The sequence below is a fragment of the Sapajus apella genome, unplaced genomic scaffold (genome assembly GCF_009761245.1).
Source record: "Sapajus apella isolate SASKATOON/1434 unplaced genomic scaffold, GSC_monkey_1.0 scaffold2, whole genome shotgun sequence".
Lineage (NCBI taxonomy): Eukaryota > Metazoa > Chordata > Mammalia > Primates > Cebidae > Sapajus > Sapajus apella.
The window spans coordinates 52,897,488-52,918,396 of record NW_022436942.1 but is presented as its reverse complement, the minus strand read 5'-3'; the positions used below and the strand labels follow the sequence as shown (position 1 = coordinate 52,918,396).

Genomic DNA, 20,909 nt, shown 5'->3' with positions numbered 1-20,909 from the left:
GCTTGGCATACTTTTATCCTCTTATTTTTAAATTTTCTGAATCACTTATCTTTTTAAATGTGTGTTTTGTATATAGCATTTAGTTGGGTCTTGCTTTGTGGGCCAAATTTTAATAAATTAAAAATTTTATTTTAATGGGTGAATTAAGTACATTCACATGCAGTGAGCCCCTGCCTGCCAAGATTTACAGGCAGGAATGGGAGATATCACTTGTGGGATTTGGTATTTTTTCCTTCATTTTACTTCCAGTTACTTTGAGGTTTTGGGCATTTTCTGTCTTCCAGTTATGCTAAGCGTGAGGTTTTGTGTAGCTTTATTTGTTCACTTTGCTTTTCTATATTTTTGCAGAATATATGGATAACACAGAGCTAGACATCTATTGTCTTCAACACCTGGAAGTTCTTTACGTCTGCTTTTTAGATTCTAACGTCTTAGTGACGTGTCTAATTACATAAAGTGTGAGTGGGTTTTTAAAATCATGTTCATTAAGTGGTAGGTTATGTTTTGAGACAGGGTTCTTGATCAGCATTACTTAGGAAAGTATTTTATCAGGCAGAGGTATACTTATTATTTACTTGGGCTTTATAAATTATGAGTTTATATTATTAGTGGCTCTGATTCTAGAAGCATGAATCTGTAATAGATTTTAAGAATCATTCTTGTCTGTCCTTTGGCTTTTAGATGGGTACATTTTTTAACTGTTCAGGACAGGTAGTTTTATAATCTCTCTTTGACAGTCTCCAGAAAGTTGGGGGAGACCCTCCCCAGGCATCCTACTCTAATGTTTTATCCTATTATAATTCCACAACTTGGCCAGTTAGAATCTTTTCTGTTAGAATTTCAGGCTGTTTCTCCTGCTTTGGGTTTCTGTTGCCATAGTGATAAAATGTTCAGCATTCTGTCATTACTTGAACACAGTAATGAACTTGACCCTTATTTTTTTAGTTTTTTTTTGTTGCTATATAAAACAGCTTTTATTCCTTTAGCTTTTCTTAAATATGAATAATTTTCTATTCTGTTAGTCACATTGATTTTTCTTTGATTCCTCTGCAGTTTCACTTATAATGTGTAAATGACCCCAACGTATTTTAAAATAAAGACACAAAATCTAGCAGGAGTAATTCACACGATTTGCATGGCTTTTTTATAAATGTTCTACAATTGTGGTGATATTTTTTCCTTGACAGTTACGATTTCCTGATTTATAAGTCCAGCTACATCAACCAGGTCTGTTTTGATCATTCATTAAAATGATCATAATTGCAGTATATTTCATCTGTGGAGCAAAAGATCTTACTAAGGAAATGGAAAGTATAAATCATGTAAAGCAGAAATATCCATTTATTTACAAATAATATTTGTGATAAGTAGATATTAATCTATTACATATTAATCACTGCTTTGGCAGATCCTTTAAATTATTATATGTTAATTATTAATTAATATATATTATTAATAAATTAATTATTATAATGATTAATTATATAATAATTTAATAATAGTTAAGTTATTAATTATAATTATTAATTTCCTCTTTGTTAAAGTGTTTTTTTTCACCATTAGCCTATCATAGTGCCAAGAGTAATAAAAATTATTTTTATGAAAGTACTGTATTTCAAAAGGCTGCTCCACTGTACATTTATTCAGTTTGCAAAGTTGGTAAATTTACCTGTAAATTAAAACCATGTAAAAATTAAAGGAGTTTAAATATAATAGAATATGTAGTTTAATTTGGTTATGACAGTAACCCAACTCCAACTAATGCAGGCAAACATAGGAAGCTTTTTGGTTTGCACAGTTGTGGGAATGGTAAGGGTTATGCTGGTTTCATGGACACCTGGATTTAAGAACTCAGATCAAGTTAGATAATAGTGGCTTTTTCTCTCCTTTTCTTTTCTTCTCCTCTCTTCTTTTTTATCTCCTCTGTCTGCTGTCCTACTACTTTCTCTGTGATGTTGGGAACATGTCGAAGCCAAGAGGACAAAGTTCTTGTTAGCAAATTCAAGTTAAAGTTGAGAGACAAGGCCGGGCGTGGTGGCTCACGCCTGTAGTCCCAGCACTTTGGGAGGCAGAGGTGGGGAGATCACCTGAGGCCAGGCATTCGAGACCAGCCTGGCCAGCTTGATGAAACCCAATCTCTACTGAAAATACAAAAATTAGCTGGGTGTTATGGTGGCTACCTGTAGTCACAGCTACTTGGGAAGCTGAGGCAGGAAAATTGCTTGAACTGGGGAGGTGGAGGTTACAGTGAGCCAAGACCGTGTCACTGCACTCCAGCCTGGGTGACAGAGTGAGACTCTGTCTCAAAATAAAGAAATACAAACAAAAATCTAGAGATGAGTTTTTGTCTGGTTCACATGCTCATCCCTGGACCTACCAGTGTGGCCATGGGTATTGGACACTCTGGCTCAGCCAGCGTTATATCCCCATGTCTCTCTGTGGAGTGGGCGAAGGAGGAGGAAGATGATGATGTGCAGTTTGATATCAAAAGTAGGGGGAGGTTTTGGGGAAAATAGCACTATAACCAAGGGAAAGGCAACCTGAACATTTATCATATCCTGTAGGCTATACCTCCTTGATTTATTTTTTGTATGGCTTAAAGCCAGGGCTCTTTCCCAATTGGGGCTTTTTGTTTTGTTTTGTTTTGTTTTTTGAGCTTGTAATAAACGTTTAAATTTCATCAGTTTGAATTTCTTTGCTGCCAATAGTGGATATTTGCTTTTTTTTTTTTAATCTGTCATTTAATATACACCTTTCTACTTAGACTACATCTTGAGAAGAATTATATTGGCTCATTGGACATGTTTTCTCCCAAGAATTTAAACTGTGAAGTAAGAGATGAAAAGATATGGGCCAATGTTTGAAGGACCAGGCAGGGCGGTGGCATGTCTTTCCCTGTGATTCCTGTCAATTATTGTATCCTGGTTTCGGTTTTCTAGTTCTCTTTTGAGTGGGTTCTTATATTCTTTCAGGAAAGTTTCTTTTTGCTAATAATGATCAGTGTCAATTTCCAGTGCTCACAAGCAAGAACCATGCTTTCTTTTAGAAGATTGGTGTAATAAGGCCACTGCCATTCTCATGAGACTTGTAGGAATCTTTGACAGTAGAGAAATCACAAATACAACTTCTGTTGTTTGACCTGTATGTTGCTTCCCTTTGGTAACAGAGATTTACATTAAATGAAGCCAAGAAGTTACATTAGAGCCTTTGCTGCCCTTTATGGTATTGCTAGTCACATATGACTATTGAAACCTAAATTTTAATTAGGATTTAAAATTGAAATTGCATTCCTCAGTCTCACGAGGCACATTTCAAGTGTGCATTAGCAACATGTTGCTAGTGGCTATCATATTGGAAGGCAGAGATTATAGAATATTTCCACCATCAAAGAAAGCTCTGTCAGACCACACTGTCGGAGTATAGACTCCTCAAGGGTAGGCATTCTGTCCTTGTTATTTTCCGATGTATCCATGACATTTACAATGGGCTCAGCATGTATAGGTCCTCAGTAAATATTTGCTGAATGTTGAAATAGCATATATTGGCTGCCTGCCATAGAAGACCTATACCATGATCCTTACAGTTGGCTCCCGTATATTTTGAAGAGAACTTGAAACAGCTCCATCTTAATGTTATTCCAAATTTCCATTTAAACTTTTTCATAGCTACATTGTCTGTGTAACTTGGCCCTCCAGTTGACCTACTATTTCTGCCTTCATAATTACTTTAAAAGTATAAGGTACTTGATCTCATAGTTTCTTTTCCCACTACTTACTCATCTTTCTCCTTCTGAATTCTCCCTATCTTTTACTCATTAAAACTTTTGACAGTTTCCACTGTAGCCTCTGGAATCCCGATTCTGTTATCAATAACTTTTTTTGCAATCTAAACATTTTTGTGAATGCCTCTCCACCTACCAAAAACTGCTTTCTTCTCATGGTATGTAACCTGGCACACCTTTTAAGCAGAAATTACTCTTCCTTTCTCTCTCCTGCAAGAAGAGACGAAGAAGTGAAGTCAGCATTTGTAAACCCCATTGGTGCTTCCAGTTTACTGTCTGAGTATGGTTAAAGTGATTTTTTTCTTTGATATTTTTTGCATCCAGTTTTATGCCTGTCTTTCATCTCTTCTAATTAATGACCTACAGTGTATTCCTTAACAGTCACTAAGGATTTTCATATCTGGCTCAACTTTTTTCTGTTTTCTATCTGTCTTGCCATCATTCTTAGTGAGCATGTATTCATGTTGTTGAACTACCCAACACCTTAGCCTTACGGTTTATTCTGTCTGCACTCTGGCATTCTCTTATCTTTATTCTACTTTAGCATCTTGTACACCTAGGCCCTTCTTGGACCTTGTCATCACCTAGACTTCATCACTTCAAAGAGGTAAATATCTTTTTTTCCCTCTTACTCATGCTACTCTCACTGAAGATATTGAAATTAGTAGTCTTTGGACTTCTCTTTTTCTTCCAACCTGTTAACCTGGCTCCATTCCTTTTCAGCTTGGAAACTGTTTGATGTTCTTACTTGTACAGGAGCAAAGAATATGAATTTTCTCGACTTCTTGTCATCTTAGAATTTCAGTATCTTCATCCATCCTCTCTTCCCTTTGTATTTTGAAAATTTCCTTTGCCCCCTCTTAAGTGAACAGTGCTTTTAATGCCATCTTCTCTACTTCCTTGTACTCTTACTCACCTATATCTTTAATTTCTCTATCTCTGACTCTTATTTTTCTTTCAAGACCCAGTTCAAATTGCATCTCATTTATGTAGCTTTAACTTACTATCTAATGAAAGTTAATTGCAGTTTCTTCAGTACGTTGTACTTCTATTATAAAGCATATTTTCTTTTGACTTATTGTGACATACCTTGTGTATTTAAAACCTAATCAAAAGGGATACTGTACTTTACTCCTAAATCTATAGTACTGTCTCTTGAAACATTTTCTACCTTTTTCTCTTTTGTTCAAAAAGGTAGATTTAATGCCATTGGTCTTATTCTATTTTATTTATGTTAAGATCCATTGTCTCATAGAATCCTAAATTATCTGGATTCTAACCCAGTACTGCTTCAACAAAATGAACTGAAGAAGGCCTTATTGTATATCATCTCCTATAGTCTACCATAATGGTGCTTTTACTTATTTCATATTTCATGTAATTTTTTTGTCATCCTTTCATATTCTAATGATTTTCAGATACTCTTTACCATTGGTTTATTTGGCTTCAGATTTTGTATGTAGGGCACTACTGTTTCTCTTCATGTCTATTTAACTTATATAGATAAGTTTATAGATATAAATGCTTTCTTAACTGGGTCATATTTCATATTAATTTGCCAATTGTATCCAGATTCTCAACCGGAGCTAGGATGTACCTAGGGCCTTAGTTTTCAACTCTGGACCTGAACTGAGACCCACAGTGTTCTCCCTTCTATTTTCATCTTAATGATTTTGTGGAAAGAAACCTTTACTAAGTCAGTAACCGAAAAGCCCTAAGTTAGCTGCCCAGCTACCTGAGAGGCTAAGGCAGGAGGATTGCTTGAGCCAAGGAGCTTGAGGCTAGCCTAGGCAATATACTGAGACTGCATCTCTTATTTAAAAAAAAAAAAAAAAAAAAGGCACCGAGTTGGTAACATTCATAAACATTTAATGGACAAAGTACCCAGAAAGTTTGAAAGAGTAATCATATAGCTAGAATTATGAAATAAGAATGTGACTGGTACTGATATGGAGCAAAAGGAAAAGGACTGGCCCTCTTTAGATTCATTGTTTCTGGCATTTGTATGTAAATATCTCAGGAAGCAATGGGTCCTATCTTAAGGTTTTTTCCATGTTTTACTGTCCAATCATCTCACACATTTAAACAGTTAATCCATGATTTGGGTTGGTTCATTTAGTCTATCAACAAACGTTTATTCAATTCTTATTGGGTTTAAAGCATAGACTTAGATTCTTGAGAGTATTGTTCAGATAAACACATTCTACTTGGTTAGATAAGGCATGCTAATAATACCAAGCTATAAATAAGTGCCAAGTGAATTATATTTGAGATAGACGTTTGAAGAGTTTTGAAAGGGAGGAGTCTGAGGGGCCTATCCTGCCAAACCTAATTAGCGTAATGTCTTCCTCATGAGGTTACTGATTTGGTCACTAGCGCTGCTCTGCATTTTAAGGCTCTGGCTGTAGATGTATTATTCCCTTTGAAGAGTCTACAAATGTGTAAGTATACATTCATCTCAGGGATGAAAAGCTCCATAAGATATTTTATAGAATACAGGATGGTGTGTTGTATTAGTTTTCTTTTAAATCTGTAGCCTTGTAGAATGAAAATGAAGTACTGGGTGTCTGAAAGAATTTTGTAAATTGTAAAATACTATATAGATGTAAGTTGGCCTCTCCTAAACTAGACTACTTTCTGATGCCTTAGCAAGACCTTCTGTACTTTTCCACAAAATGCTACTTGTTCAGGCTGTTCTTTGTGTATATCAAAATCCTACCTGTCAGGTTTTTATCCATGTAGTATTCCCTAGTACTGTTGGACAGACTTGATTTCTCATCCTCTCTATCCCCATACTTTGTAGATTTTCCTATCACAATAGCAGTGATTTGTTTAACATTTTTGTTGTATGTGAACACAATCTAGTTTCTTGACGTCTCAGTCTTTGGTTGTATTTATACCTTTACTCAGTGACTGGTGCCAAACAGGCATTCCATAAAATGACTGTTTAATTCAGTAAAATAAATGAACCCTGGATTCTAATGTCTTTTGTTGGGTTGTGATTTTTAGGTTAAAACTTCAGCAACAAATTGTGACTATTGAAAATGCAGAGAAGGAAAAAAATGAAAATTCTGACCTAAGACAGGTATGATTTTAGCAAAGATTTTCCTTTTATTTTTCTCAAGTGCTTCTTTAAATTTGTGTTTTGCAAATTAAAAAATTTTTTTGCAATTAGTATTTTTAGAATCTAACCACAATTAATAACATACTGTTGAAGGTTAATATGTAAAGATAAAATGTTTAAATCTGTATAATTTAGTAAGCTTCTTTTGCTAACTGCTGTTATTCTTAAGATATATAGGCTGGGCACGGTGGCTCACGCCTGTAATCCCAGCACTTTAGGAGGCCAAGGCAGGCAGATAACAAGGTCAGGAGTTCGAGACCAGCCTGACCAACATGGTGAAATTACGTCTCTACTAAAAATACAAAAATTAGCTGGGTATGGTGGCATGCACCTGTAGTCCCAGCTACTCGGGAGGCTGAGGTAGGAGAATCTGAACCCGAGAAGTGGAGGTTGCAGAGAGCTGAGAATGCACCATTGCACTCCAGCCTGGGTGACAGAACAAGACTCTCTCTCTCTCTCTCTGTGTGTCTGTGTGTGTGTGTGTGTGTGTGTGTGTGTGTGTGTGTATGCTGTGGCCCATAATTTTTTTAAATTGCAGTTAAAAGGACAGTATTATAAAATTCTGAATTTTAAAAACTCAATAGAAATATTTTCCAGGCATGATTGACATGTAACTTTATATTATGAGGTAGTTTTTACTATGTCCCTATGAAATCTAAGATTTGTATTTATGGAAGAAAATTTATATTTATAATTAACAGGAAAGATTTGTATAAAGTTGGGTAAAACATGGAAGAGTGATCTTTTCTGAATTATTTCTTTTTGTTGTTGTTTTTGTCCCTATAAATTATGAAATAGGATTCCATTTTTAGAATTCATGTTTGTGTGCTAGTTGGTACTGATTTTCATGTGCAGTTATGGTTTCTAAGTCTTAACTAGATGGATATAATGTTTGATACCCAGAGAGAAGTTATTTAGTCTCATTGGCATTTGGGCTTTCTGTCATGCTATGCATATGGAGAGGTATTAAGCTCTTTGAAGTTTACTTATTCAAGCTGCTGTAATACAGATTTAATATTTGCCACTCCAGTTAAAAATAAAGAATGAATAGTTCTACATGTAGAAATTCATTCTAAAATAGAAATCTGAGATATGCCATTTTGTTTTCTGCTAAAAATTGCTCTGTGGACATTCAGAATCCTATCTGAATTGGTTTTGTTACCATTAAGAAGTAATGGGATTATAATCCATTTATTTAGTTTATTATATAAGAATCTTGTTTCTTTTTGTCCTTGAATCTCATAATGGGTTCTTTTGATTCCTGTCTCTTGACGGTGTTTGCTCTCAAATGTCTCTCAGAAGTGGCTAAGAGAGATAAAGGAAGTGAAAGGAAAATAAGGACTTTTATTGTTTATTAATTGGTAAAATAGTTTGTGGGGGAGTTATATATAATTGTCTTAAATGAAGATTATTTGGATATAATTTAGAAGAGTGTGCATCTTTCTAGCCTGTTAATCTGTGATTAGACCTCTCAAGAAAAAGTACTACCAGATAAAGGTAAATTGGGATGGGAAAAAAAGCTTTGAGTGACATTATGTAGTTTGGTAAATGGCTGTAGAGGCCAAGTGATCTGTAGCATTTATTAGATTTCCTAGATATCTTTCTTCTGCCCAGCAGCACTGGACATGTAGACTGCTTGGAAACCTTTTAAAAACAATGTGAGAGTGATTCTTCCCATATTTACAGTGAACAATTTTGATTGCTTGGAGAGTAGAACTTCTGGAAGGTTGCTGATCTCAGGGTATGTGGGAAGAAGAGGATGGATTTTTTTTTTTTTTTAGCTGCTTTCTCAGCTGACTTGCTTTTAAAATCAGTTTGTTTGTTTCTTTTTTTCCCTAGGAAGTGAGGGGACGGCTAGAGTGATAGGAGACTCACTCTAATCACTGGATTCCCTTTTCTCATTTCCCTTCTACCCCCTAATAACCCTTTTTCTCATTCCCCATACCTCTCCTGGCCTGCATATTTTGGGAAGAAGAGGTAGAGGATTCAGTGACTGAGGATTGTAGTTGTTGATGGTCTCTGGTTATAAGAAATGCTCCTAGGTGCTGCTATTTATTATTTCCTTTAGGGGGCATCTTCAAGGGCACACCAACTTTGGGGAGCATTTGCAAAGGGAGATGCTTGGTATCTTCTGCTTCTGTCATACCTTACCACATTTATTTAGTGGCTTTTAATTTATCTTCTTTCTTCTCTTTTAAGCAAATGAGTAGTTTGCAGATCCAAGTGACCTCACTTGCACAGTCAGAGAATGACTTGCTGAACTCAAACCAAATGCTGAAGGAAATGGTGGAGAGGTTAAAACAAGAATGCCGAAATTTTAGAAGCCAAGCTGAAAAAGCGCAACTAGAAGCTGAAAAGTAGAGTTTGCTCTTTATGTACAAACCTTTTCTTTTTTCTATATAATATATAGTTATTTTAGTAATGATTCCAATGGTGATTATATTTTAGGAACTAGTTACGAATACACTTTGATAGTGTACAGTGGCCTACTGAGGTAATAATGTATGTTTCTATAGAATGAACTATACTGACTCTTGAATTGTTTTAAAAAAGACATTAAAATTCTGACAGCATAGTATTCTGAAAAACCTCAAAGAAAACTTTTTTATTTATTGAGTAAACCAAAACATTTCTTCAAAAATCTGTTCTTCTGAATGCCAGAGAACAGAATGGATTTTTTGTTTTGTTTTTGATGTACAGAACCTACTTCCTTGAATTAGAACTACTCTCTTGGATTTTCTTTGAAAAGCTTTTTTTTTTTTTTTTTGGTCTTAAAATTTGTTACTAGTAGTATAGTAAAACTGGTAGGGATCAAGTGATTGTGGTGAAGTTGAAGATCTTATATCCTCTGGAAAAATTTGTTTAGATGTGGTAGAACATTGTACTATTTTGTACTATTTTGTATTTACTTTGCCTTTATAACTTGCTGGCCTTATAAGTAAATTTTTATTTTAATCTACAAAACATTATTCTTTTCACATTTCTTCTACTGAAGGCCACCATGCTATATAAAACTGTTTTTCTTCAGTTTTTCTATTATTACATATTTTAAAGTTTGCCCATGGTTTTATATATGGGGTTAAATTTCAAGAAGAGTAATCAAGATGAACATCCATAGCATGTTGTGACATTTCAGATGATCCAACTTACATTTCTTTTATTTTGTAAAAACTAGAAACGTGTGCCTTGAAATTCTCAAGTGTTTGATTGAAATGAGTGTAATAATTCTAATGATAGTGTAGCTAGCAAATTTAAGTATTATTTAAATAATATTTATAGACTTGTATAGAAGAAAATAGCTCGACTAAGGGTCAGTGGAATGTGATTTAATTCCAGCTAAGATACTTAAAATCTTGTATGACCTTTGGCAAGTAATCTAACTTCTCAGGGTTTGTTGTTTTTATTTGTACTGCCTGTAGTAAGAATAATAAAAAAATCATATAAAGTATGCAGAATAGCTTTAAAAATATAAGTTGTTATAATGTTATTTTAAGATAACATTTGTATTAATTTTACTCTAGTCAGAAGACATACTGCATTAAGATCTGATACCCGGCTTGATTTTCTAAGTTTATGAGGATAGATATTTGTAGTTTGATGGTTATTATATCTCATACCTGGTTATCAAGTGTTTATCTTGCCATTAAGTAGATGTGAGTCCTTAAGCAAGTTAGTTAACTGTTCTAAGCCTCAGTGTCCTCATTTATAAAATGGACAGAAGTATAAAGGTGACAGAAATACCTAACTCGGGATTTTTGTAAAGAATACATGACATAATACACATAGTGTCCTGAGTCCAGTGCCTGATTCATAGGAAGTGCTCAGTAATGGTGAGATTTGCAAACGTGGCCATACAAGAAGGCCTGTAGTTAGATAATTACCAATATGGTCAGACAGGTAGCGAGTTTGCTTATACTTCAGATAATATCTATTTATTCCTAAGAACTTACTTAACTTCCATGTTTTACATACATTCTTCTGACAGGACATTAGAAGAGAAACAGATACAGTGGTTGGAAGAAAAGCATAAGCTTCATGAGCGTATCACAGACAGAGAAGAAAAGTATAATCAAGCTAAGGAGAAATTGCAGCGAGCTGCAGTTGCCCAGAAAAAGGCAAGTGGTTCTTACTAAAATGATTGCTATAGAGTAAAATATAATTAACTTTTTTTTTTTTTTTTTTTTTTTTTTGAGAGTCTCATTCTGTCACACAGGCTGGAGTACAGTGGTGTAATCTTAGCTTACTGCAGCCTTTGTCTCCGGGGTTCAAGTGATTCTCATACTTAAGCCTTTCAAGTAGCTGGAATTATAGGCATGTGCCACCACGCCTGGCTAATTTTTGTATTTTTAGTAGAGACAGGGTTTCCCCATATTGGCCAGTCTGGTCTCAAACTCCTGACCTCAAGTGATCCCCACACCTCAGCCTCCTAAAGCGCTGACAGGCATGAGCCATCACAACCAGCCTAATTAACTCTTTTAGGAGAATATATAGTTGAATCTGAGATTTTAGTGATATGTTTAATTTGATATATAAGCATGACATTTTGCTGTCAACCTTGCAGAAATAAATTGGGAAAATCCAAACTGTCCAGTAGGTTTGTTTCTAAATTTTGTGTGTTAAGTCAGTTGTTTCGAGCTGACAAGCATTTTCTCACACAGAAGGTGTTTTTCAGAGTGATAGTTTCCAGGCCAACCCATGGAAGTCATATTTAACACATTCTCCAGTTAAATTATAGTGTGATGAAGCTTGTTTCAATTATACCTACTATCTATTTTATTGCTTTTGTGGTGAAAAGGCTTTTTTGTTTCCAGTTCAGAAATATAAGAGCATTTTTTTGCCCCAGCAGAAGGAACTGAGACTCCCTTGGCTTCTGAAACAGCTACAGTAGTTCCCACAGCATTGATCCTTTGTAAGTTTTACCTTTGCAGGCATACTTTTCCCCAGAACCTAAAAACTTTGTTTTCTTGGAAACAGTCCTGGGCGTGGTGGAAATAATGTATCTAGATGGATCATCTAAGTCAGTGGCTTACAACTTTTTTCTATTTCAGTAAACCCAAGGAATGTAGCAGGTCCCATTAGTAACCATGACTCATGGCAGTGATTAAGGGAGGGGAGGGACATGGTAATCTTTTCAACAGGATTAGAGGAAGAGGAGGGACATGATGAAGTGAGAAAGAGAGAGAGAGAGAAAGAGTGAGTGTGTGTGTGTGTGTGTGTGTGTGTGTGAGAGATGCAGATTTGAGTTGTCTCCATTTTATAGATTCCCTTAGCAGTAGCATTGGTTGTGGAGGGGAGAGAAGATCTGAGATGAAAGGAAGATGCTTCTACGTGTGGGAACCATTATCTGAATATCTGTTTGATTACTGTAAAGGTTAACTGTTTATATTTGGATAAGAGAAAATAACTCTAGATCATTCATATGTTCTGAATTTGAAAACCACATAGCAGTTCCTAGATACCTTTTTATGTAATTGGATATCACTGCCAAATGTTACTGACAGTTGGAGTGACAACATGAGTAGTCTAAAAGTCATTACTTCTCTACTTTCTTGGTCTCTGAATATTACTTTTATCTTCTCAAAATGCTAGAAGTAGTATTATTAGAAAAGCAGCATTTATTATATGGAAATCCCAGTGTTTTATACCCAAATATGCACACTTGGTTGTTTTTCTGTATTTGTCATTTTTCTTCCTCTCTGTCAGTGTAAGTACTAAAAAGTATATGAGTGTTAATGGGATTTCAGAGGATTGTTTTATGACCTGTGATTTCAGACATCCTACTGATTTTTGTTTGCACTGTTGTTTGAAGCCTAGAAACAACTGAAGCCACATTACAGCAAGAAATCACTAGAAATCGTAAGAGCTAAAATATTGAGACTTTAGGGATAAGTATCTTACAGATCAAATTCTAATTATTGAGGTTAGTTTGGGTTGAATTCTTTTGGAGCAAAAGTGACACCCAGTGGTGAGATTATCAACTAATCATAAGTATACCAAAAAGAGGGGAGGAGGTGATATTTTTAAAAATCTACGGCATATAGCTAGACCCCGGCTCTAGGAAAAATAACTGCATGGTGGCACATGCCTGTAGTCCCAGCTACTTGGAGGGCTGAGATGGGATGACCGCTTGAGCCCAGGAATTCAAGATTGCACAGAGCTATGATAGTGCCACTGCCCTCCAGCCTGGACGACACAGCAAGACCCTATCTGGAAAAAAAAAAAATTGAAACAAACCACCAAAACACTGCAAAGTAACATTTCATTAGTATTGTGACAGGTCACATTTTCTACTGAAATATCTGCCAAATGATGAGTGTAAAGATAGTAAATAGTAATTTTATTTTTAAAAATGTGATCTGCGGCCAGGTGTGGTGTTTCACACCTGTAATCCCAGCACTCTGGGAGGCCAAGGTGGGTGGATCACAAGGTCAGGAGATTGAGACCATCCTGGCCAACATGGTGAAACTGCGTCTCTACTAAAAATAACAAAAATTAGCTGGGTACGGTGACGTGCGCCTGTGACCCCAGATACTCGGGAGGCTGAAGCACAAGAATCACCTGAACCCAAGAGGCGGAGGTTGCAGTGAGGTTAAATCTCGCCACTGCACTCCAGCCTGGCGACAGTGAGACTCAAGTCTCAAAAGAAAAAATGTGATCTCTGGATTGTGATTTAAGTCATAGTGGAATTGGTAAGATCATTTCAGTGAATGATTATGACCTAGAGTTGTCTTACTATGTGGGACCCTGCTTTAGGAGCTTACAAGTGTACATCAATTAAAATGGAAAAACATCATGTGTAACTTAGAAATACAATTAGAAAGTATATACGTGTATATAATTATAGGACTGAAGGGATCTTAGCATTCAGGTAGATTTTACACGTTAGCAAACTAAAGTAGGAGGTACCCAAGATTACTTGACTAGTAAGGATCAAAAGTTGATTAAAATCTACATGTTTCTGTTCTCAGTCTGGTGCTCTTTCCACTGCTCTGTTACACTTTAATTTCCTACTTTCTTTGATTCCATTTACTTCATAACTTTTCTCTTTATTATGGTCCGTCTGAGTTGTTTCTTATGTCAGAATAATCATTGTAAATTAATTTAACTCATACCCTTTTCTTATTCAAGTTAAAGATAATGCTTCTATTTGACAAATTTGGCTATCAGATTGCATAAATATAATTCTTAAGAGTGCAGCAGACTTTTTAGGTTCTTTAATGCCAAAAATCATAACATTTCATGCCATTAGATTTAACAAAAATCACATATTATGAACCCTAGGGCAGAAATAATAATCCGTTAGAGTTGCTTTCCTGTGAAAAGGTTTTTTTTCTCCCTCAGGCTGCCATCTGAGGATGTTTACTCCGAGCTCCAAGCTCCAAAGCAAAAAGATTGTAATTTCTGCTGTTTTTAGGTAGTCTTTGGTGTAAAGGATGTTTTGTTGTGTTGAATTGTTTGGAAAAGCTTGACTAGGATCTTGAGTTGGGATGCCATTCTATGATTGATACATACAGAGATAATGTATTTTCCCCACCCCCACTGAAAAGAGATCTTTTGAAGTGAACACAGTGAGGTTTTTTTTTGTATATACAGGCACCTGAAATGACTTTTTTTTTTTGAGACGATGTCTCTGTCACCAGTCTGGAGTGCAGTGGCATGATCTTGGCTCACTGCAACATTCGCCTCCTGGGTTCAAGCCATTCTCCTGCCTCGCCCTCCCAAGTAGCCAGGACGAAAGGCATCCACTACCACACCCAGCTAATTCTGATATTTTTAATAGACTGTGTTTTACCATGTTGGCGAGGATGGCCTCTATTTCTTGACTTCGTGATCCACCCACCTCGGCCTCCCAAAGTGCTGGGATTACAGGCATGAGCCACTGCGCCTGGCCTGTTATTTTTATTCTAAGGTATGTGTCTCTGAAATAATTCTTGGTCAGATGCTGTTATGAATGCTTTCAAAAAAGAGATGAATTATAGTCTGAAGTTGCAAAATATCTTACTGAATATGTTGTGTGGCTTAGATTATGCTATATACTGGGGGGGGGGAAATAGAAGCCATGAGTACTTCTTGCCTTTGATGACTGTATAATCTTGTTGTAGAAATAAGATAACATGCAAGAAACTCCTAAATAATACCACCAGTCGCTCCTGGGTGATTTATGTGGACGCTATAAGAACCACTGTGTTAGAAAGAAGTCTGAAGACAAGGAGACCACTTAGGAAGCTGTTAAAGTAAACTTAAAGTGAAGTAAGAAGTCTGAAATTGGGGCTTAGAATATAGGAATGAAGGTGAAGGGTGACTGCCAGAGGTATTCCAAAGGAAAAAATAATTACAGAATATATTGGTAAGTAAGAAAGATAACTATGAAGTATTGTAGCTGTGAAAAGATGTAAGTGCAGTTATTATAATGGATTGAAGAATGTCAGTTGAGGAGTAGAAAGATACAAAACACATGTCAGATATGAAATGATGGCAGTACATCCATGTAGACATGACTTAGATCCTTAAGTAAAGATATTGTATAGGTAACTAAAAATGATAGAATGTGAAGTACAGAGATGAATAATTCTAATTAGAGATATATAATTAGAAACTCAAGATTTTGCAGATCGCTGAATACTAAGTTTACTTAGAACAAGGAGCTAGGTGTGGTGCGAACAGAGGTAGAAGCTATATTGTGATGTTATGGGAACCAAAGGTAAAGATATCAAAGATAAATGGCCATTAACATTATTGAAAAAAAGTTAATTGGATTTGACTAGAAGGTAGTAAAAGGGGAATCCCAGCCTTAATTCTTGTATCTATATTATTTTAATTGTTCTATTTATTAGTCCTTGTGTCATAACGTTTACAATACTAAGGCATCCACCACTCAAGTAAAAATTTGAATCATTCCTTTCCACTAATTTTCCCTCTGGGCTTTCCATTTCTTTCAGTAGAAGTTATTCTTGCATTCACTTAGGCTTCAAACCTGTGATTCATCCTGAGGTCTGCCTTATCTCCAAATTTAGTCAGGCACTATATTAGTTTCCTAAGGCTGCTGTGACAAATTACCACAAACCTTGTGGCTTAAAACAACAGAAGTTTATTCTCTCGCAGTTCTGGAGCCTAGAAATCCACAGTCAGAGTGCCAGCAGGAGCACGCTTCTTCCAAAGGCTCTGGGGGAGGATCTTTTTTCATGCTCCTTCTCTAGCTTCTGGTAGTTGCTGGTAATCCTTGGCGTTACTTGGCTTTTAGACAGACACATCACTCCAGTCTCTGCCTTGTCTTTACATGATGTTCTCTCTGTGTATCTGTGGCTGTTTGTTCAAATTTCACTCCTCTTATGTAAGGACACCAGCCATAGTGATTTAGGGTCCACTCTAATCCACTCTAACTTCATCTTAACTTGATTACATCTGCAGACTTTATTTCCACATAAGGTCACCCGGGTGTGTTTTTCAATACCAAGCTATTATTTCTCGGTTCTCTGAATAACAACCAGGTGTCCAAAAATTCAATTCTGAAACTACCTGGAGTTAGAGTCAGATCCCACAAGTTAAAGGGCTCAGTCCCACAAGACTGCCCTAACTTCAGACACCAGTTGCATAGTTGAGTCACCCATATTCTGACTAACTTAGGGGTTCCCATGACCCCCTCCTCCAGTTTGATAATTTGCTAGAATGGCTCACAGAATTCAGGAAAACACTTACATTTACCAGTTTATCATAAAGGATAAAGTCAGGAATAGTCAAATGGGAGAAATGCATTGAGCAAGGTGTTGGGGGTCGGGTATTGTGGCACAGAGCCTCCATGCCCTCTCTGTGTGAGCCACCCTCCCAGCAAGTCAATGTGGTCACCATCCTGGAAGGTCTCAAATTCTCATTGTTCGAGAGTTTTTGTAGAGCACAGTCTCCAGTCCCCTCCTCTTCTTAGGGGTCAGGGGAGTGAAGCTGAAAGCATTCATTATTTAATCGCTTGGTCTTTCTGGTGACCAGCCCCCATCCTTAGGCTGTCTAGAGACCTCAACTCTAAGTTACATCGTTAACATCAATTCAGGCATGATTGAAAGGGACTTGTTATGAACCATAAAAAGAAAAAAAAAACACTCCTATCACTTACACAATTCCACAGGTCATAGGAGCTCTATACCAGGAATGGGGAACAAAGACCAAATGTATTTCTTACTATACCACAGTCACATTCTAAGGTTCTGGATGCCCATGAATTTTTGGGAGACACTATTCAACTCAAAATATCTCATAGGCCTATGAATTCTTCCTTTATGATGCCTCTCAAATTTTCTCCCACCCCATTTCTTTTCATTCCTATTACTAACATCCGTGGTCAGACTATCTTCATTACAAGGTTTATCTGTATTCGTTTATCCAGTTTATTCAACAGATCTGTTAAGCGTTTATTATGTATCAGGCACTCATTCACTGGAATATGGAAGTAAACAAAGACCCTGCACTGAGAAACTTACATTGTAGTTGGTTGGGAGACAGAATAAAAAGAGAAATACTCTCAGGTAGAGGTGAATACTAAGAGGAAAACTGACAGCAGTAGGCTGGGTGTGGTGGCTCATCCCTGTAATCCCAATACTTTGGGAGGCTGAGGCAGACAGATCACCTGCGGTCAGGAGTTCAAGACAAGCCTGTTCAATATGGTGAACCCCATCTCTACTAAAACTACAGAAATTAGCTGGGCATGGTGGCAAGCGCCTGTAATGCCAGCTACTCAGGAGGCTGAGGCAGGGAAAATTGCTTGAACTTGGGAGGTAGAGATTGCAGTGAGCTGAGATGGCGCCACTGTCCTCCAGCCTGGGCAACAGAGCAAAATTCCATCTCAAAAAAAAAAAAAAAAAAAGAGAAAATTGACAGGAGTAGGGAGTGCTGTTTCATGCAGTGGTCAGGCAGGGCTTCTCTGGTAAGGTAACATTTGAGCAGAGACTGAAGGAAAGGAGGGAGGATGCCACATTGTTACATGTAGGCTGTTCCAGACAGAGGGAATAGCAAGTACAAAAGAGGCAGGAATCTGCTTGGTATGTTGAAGGAACACAGGAAGCCCAGGGAGCTAGAATGGAGAGAGGTAGTAGGAGGCCAAATTATGCCATGACTTCAGCTTTTATTCTGAGTAAGTTAGGAACACACTGGAGATTTTTGAATTGAGAAATGATATCTAAATTACATTTTGGAAGAATCTCTGTCTGTTGTGTAGAGGGGCAGAATAGTAATCAAGGAAACCACTTTTTAGTAGTCTAGGTTAGAGATCAGCATTTAAAAAGGTGAGTTTAGAACTAAAAAAATACAGTGATGAAAATCATTAACTCAATGAATAGATTTAATAGTGGACAACATCAGCATCATCAAGAGATGAGTAAAAATCAGTGACACAGACAGATGATGTATAATGAGGAAAATAGCAATGCCAAGAGCTGGTTTTTAAAAAGATTATGACATTGGTAAAGCCTTGGCAAGACTGATTATCCTCAAACTTCCCGCAAAGCAGATGAGCTGAGATTAGATATAGCCACAAATGTCAATGTAGTGAAAGAAAAAAGGGATATCTACATATAGATATTAACTATCTACATATTGATATTAAAAGGGTTAGTATAAAAACTATTATGCTAATTAATCATACAATTTAGAATAAATGAAGGCATTTTTTAAAGAACATCTTAACAAACCTAATACCAGAAGAATTAGGTCATTTGGATAGTCCAGTGTCTTTAAAGAAATGAAATCTTTTCATTTTAAAACCTTCCACAAAGAAATGCCTCATTTGGCTTCACTGGTAAATTTTTCCAAATACTTAAGGAATAATTAATATTAAGCTTAACAAACTCTTCCAGATAATAGAAAAAGAGGAAACACATCTCCACTTATGAAGTTAGAACCTGATATAGTCATAATAAGAAAAGAAAAATTGCATCATAAACATAGATGTGAAAATCTTAAATATTAACAAACTGAATTTAGTGATACAGAAAAGGGCTGGATGCAGTGGCTCATGCCTATAATCCCAGCACTTTGGGAGGCTGAGGCAGGCAGATTGCCTGAGCTCAGGAGTTTGCAACCAGCCTGGGCAACATTGTGCAACCCCGTCTCTACTAAAATACAAAAAATTAGCCAGGCATGGTGGCATGTACCTGTATTCCCAGCTACTTGGGAGGCTGAGGCAGGACAATTGCTTGAGCTGGGAGGCAGAGGTTGCAGTGAGCTGAGATTGTGCCACTGCACTCCAGCCTGGGTGACAGAGCAAGACTCCGTCAAAAAAAAAAAGATAATTTATCATGAGCTTTTAGGTTTTTTGTTTGTATGTTTTGTACTTTAAGCTCCAGGGTACATCCTGCAGGGTTGTTGCATAGGTACACACATGCCATGGTTGTTTTGCAGTCTCCATCCCCCCGTTGCCTACATCAGGCATTTCTCCCAGTGTTTTCCTTCCCCAGCCTCCCTGCCCTCCGCTGTCCCTCCACTAGCCCCCCACCCCCCAACCTACCCCAGTGTGTTATGTTCCCCTCCCTGTGCCCACGTGTTTTCAATTGTTCAATATCCGCCTATGAGTGAGAACATGAGGTGGCTGATTTTCTGTTCTTGTGTCAGTTTGCTGAGAATGATGGTTTCCAGATTCATCCATGTCCCTAGAAAGGACATGAACTCATCATTTTTTACGGCTGCAGAGTATTCCATGGTGTATATGTGCCACATTTTCCTTGTCCAGTCTATCATTGATGGGTATTTGGGTTGGTTCCAGGTCTTTGATATTGTAAACAGTGCTGCAATGAACATATGTGTGCATGTGTCTTTGTAGTAGAACAATTTATAATTCTTTGGGTATATAACCAGTAATGGGATTGCTGGGTCAAATAGAATTTCTATTTCTAAATCCTTGAGGAATCGCCACACTGTCTTCCACAGTGGGTGAACTAATTTACACTCCCACCAATAGTGTAAAAGTGTTCCGTTTTCTCCACATCCTCTCCGGCATCTGTTGTCTCCGTATTTTTTAATGATCACCATTCTAACTGGCGTGAGGTGGTATCTAAATGTGGTTTTGATTGGCCAGTGTGATAAGCATTTTTTCATATGTTTGTTGGCTGCATAAATGTCTTCTTTTTTTTTTTTTGAGACGGAGTTTTGCTCTTGTTACCCAGGCTGGAGTGCAATGGCGCGATCTTGGCTCACCGCAACCTCCGCCTCCTGGGTTCAGGCAATTCTCCTGCCTTAGCCTCCTGAGTAGCTGGGATTACAGGCACGCGCCACCATGCCCAGCTAATTTTTTGTAGTTTTAGTAGAGACGGGGTTTCACCGTGTTGACCAGGATGGTCTCGATCTCTTGACCTCGTGATCCACCCGCCTCGGCCTCCCAAATTGCTGGGATTACAGGCGTGAGTCTTCTTTTGCAAAGCATCTGTTCATATCCTTCGCCGACTTTTTGATAGGGTTGTGTGTTTTTTTCTTGTAAATCTGCTTTAGTTCTTTGTAGATTCTGGATAATAGCCTTTTGTCAGATAGGTAGATTGCAAACATTTTTTCCCATTCTGTTGGTTGCAGGTTCACTCTAATGATTGTTTCTTTTGCTGTGCAGAAACTCTTAAGTTTAATTAGATTCTATTTGTCAATTTTGGCTTTTGTTGCCATTGCTTTTGGTGTTTTAGTCATGAAGTCCTTGCCTATGCCTATGTCCTGAATGGTATTGCCTAGGTTTTCTTCTAGTGTTTTTATGGTGTTAGATCTTATGTTTAAATCTTTAACCCATGTAGAGTTAATTTTAGTGTTAGGTGTAAAGAAGGGGTCCAGTTTCAGCTTTCTGCACATGGCTAGCAAGTTTTCCCACCATCATTTATTGAACAGGGAATCCTTTCCCCACTGATTATTTTTGTCAGTTTTGTCAAAGATCACATGGCTGTAGATGTGTGGTGATGCTTCTGAGACCTCCTTTCTGTTCCATTGGTCTATATCTCTATTTTGGTACCACTACCATGCTGTTTTGATTACTGTAGCCTTGTAGTA

The 20,909-nt window shown here is 37.1% G+C and overlaps 1 protein-coding gene across 3 annotated transcripts in view; it reads left to right on the top strand.

The window, feature by feature from the left end:
• Positions 1-20,909, top strand: part of CEP83 (centrosomal protein 83) — a 111,157-nt gene that overhangs the window by 68,857 nt on the left and 21,391 nt on the right. Inside the window, exons 10-12 of one of the 3 annotated variants that reach the window (XM_032297994.1) lie at positions 6,791-6,866; positions 9,105-9,262; positions 10,891-11,020. In XM_032297994.1, coding sequence (XP_032153885.1) covers positions 6,791-6,866; positions 9,105-9,262; positions 10,891-11,020 — 364 coding nt within the window. Of the gene's footprint in view, positions 1-6,790; positions 6,867-9,104; positions 9,281-10,890; positions 11,021-20,909 lie in introns of those variants that run through there. The other 2 variants (XM_032298004.1, XM_032298022.1) reach the window with 2 other exon arrangements.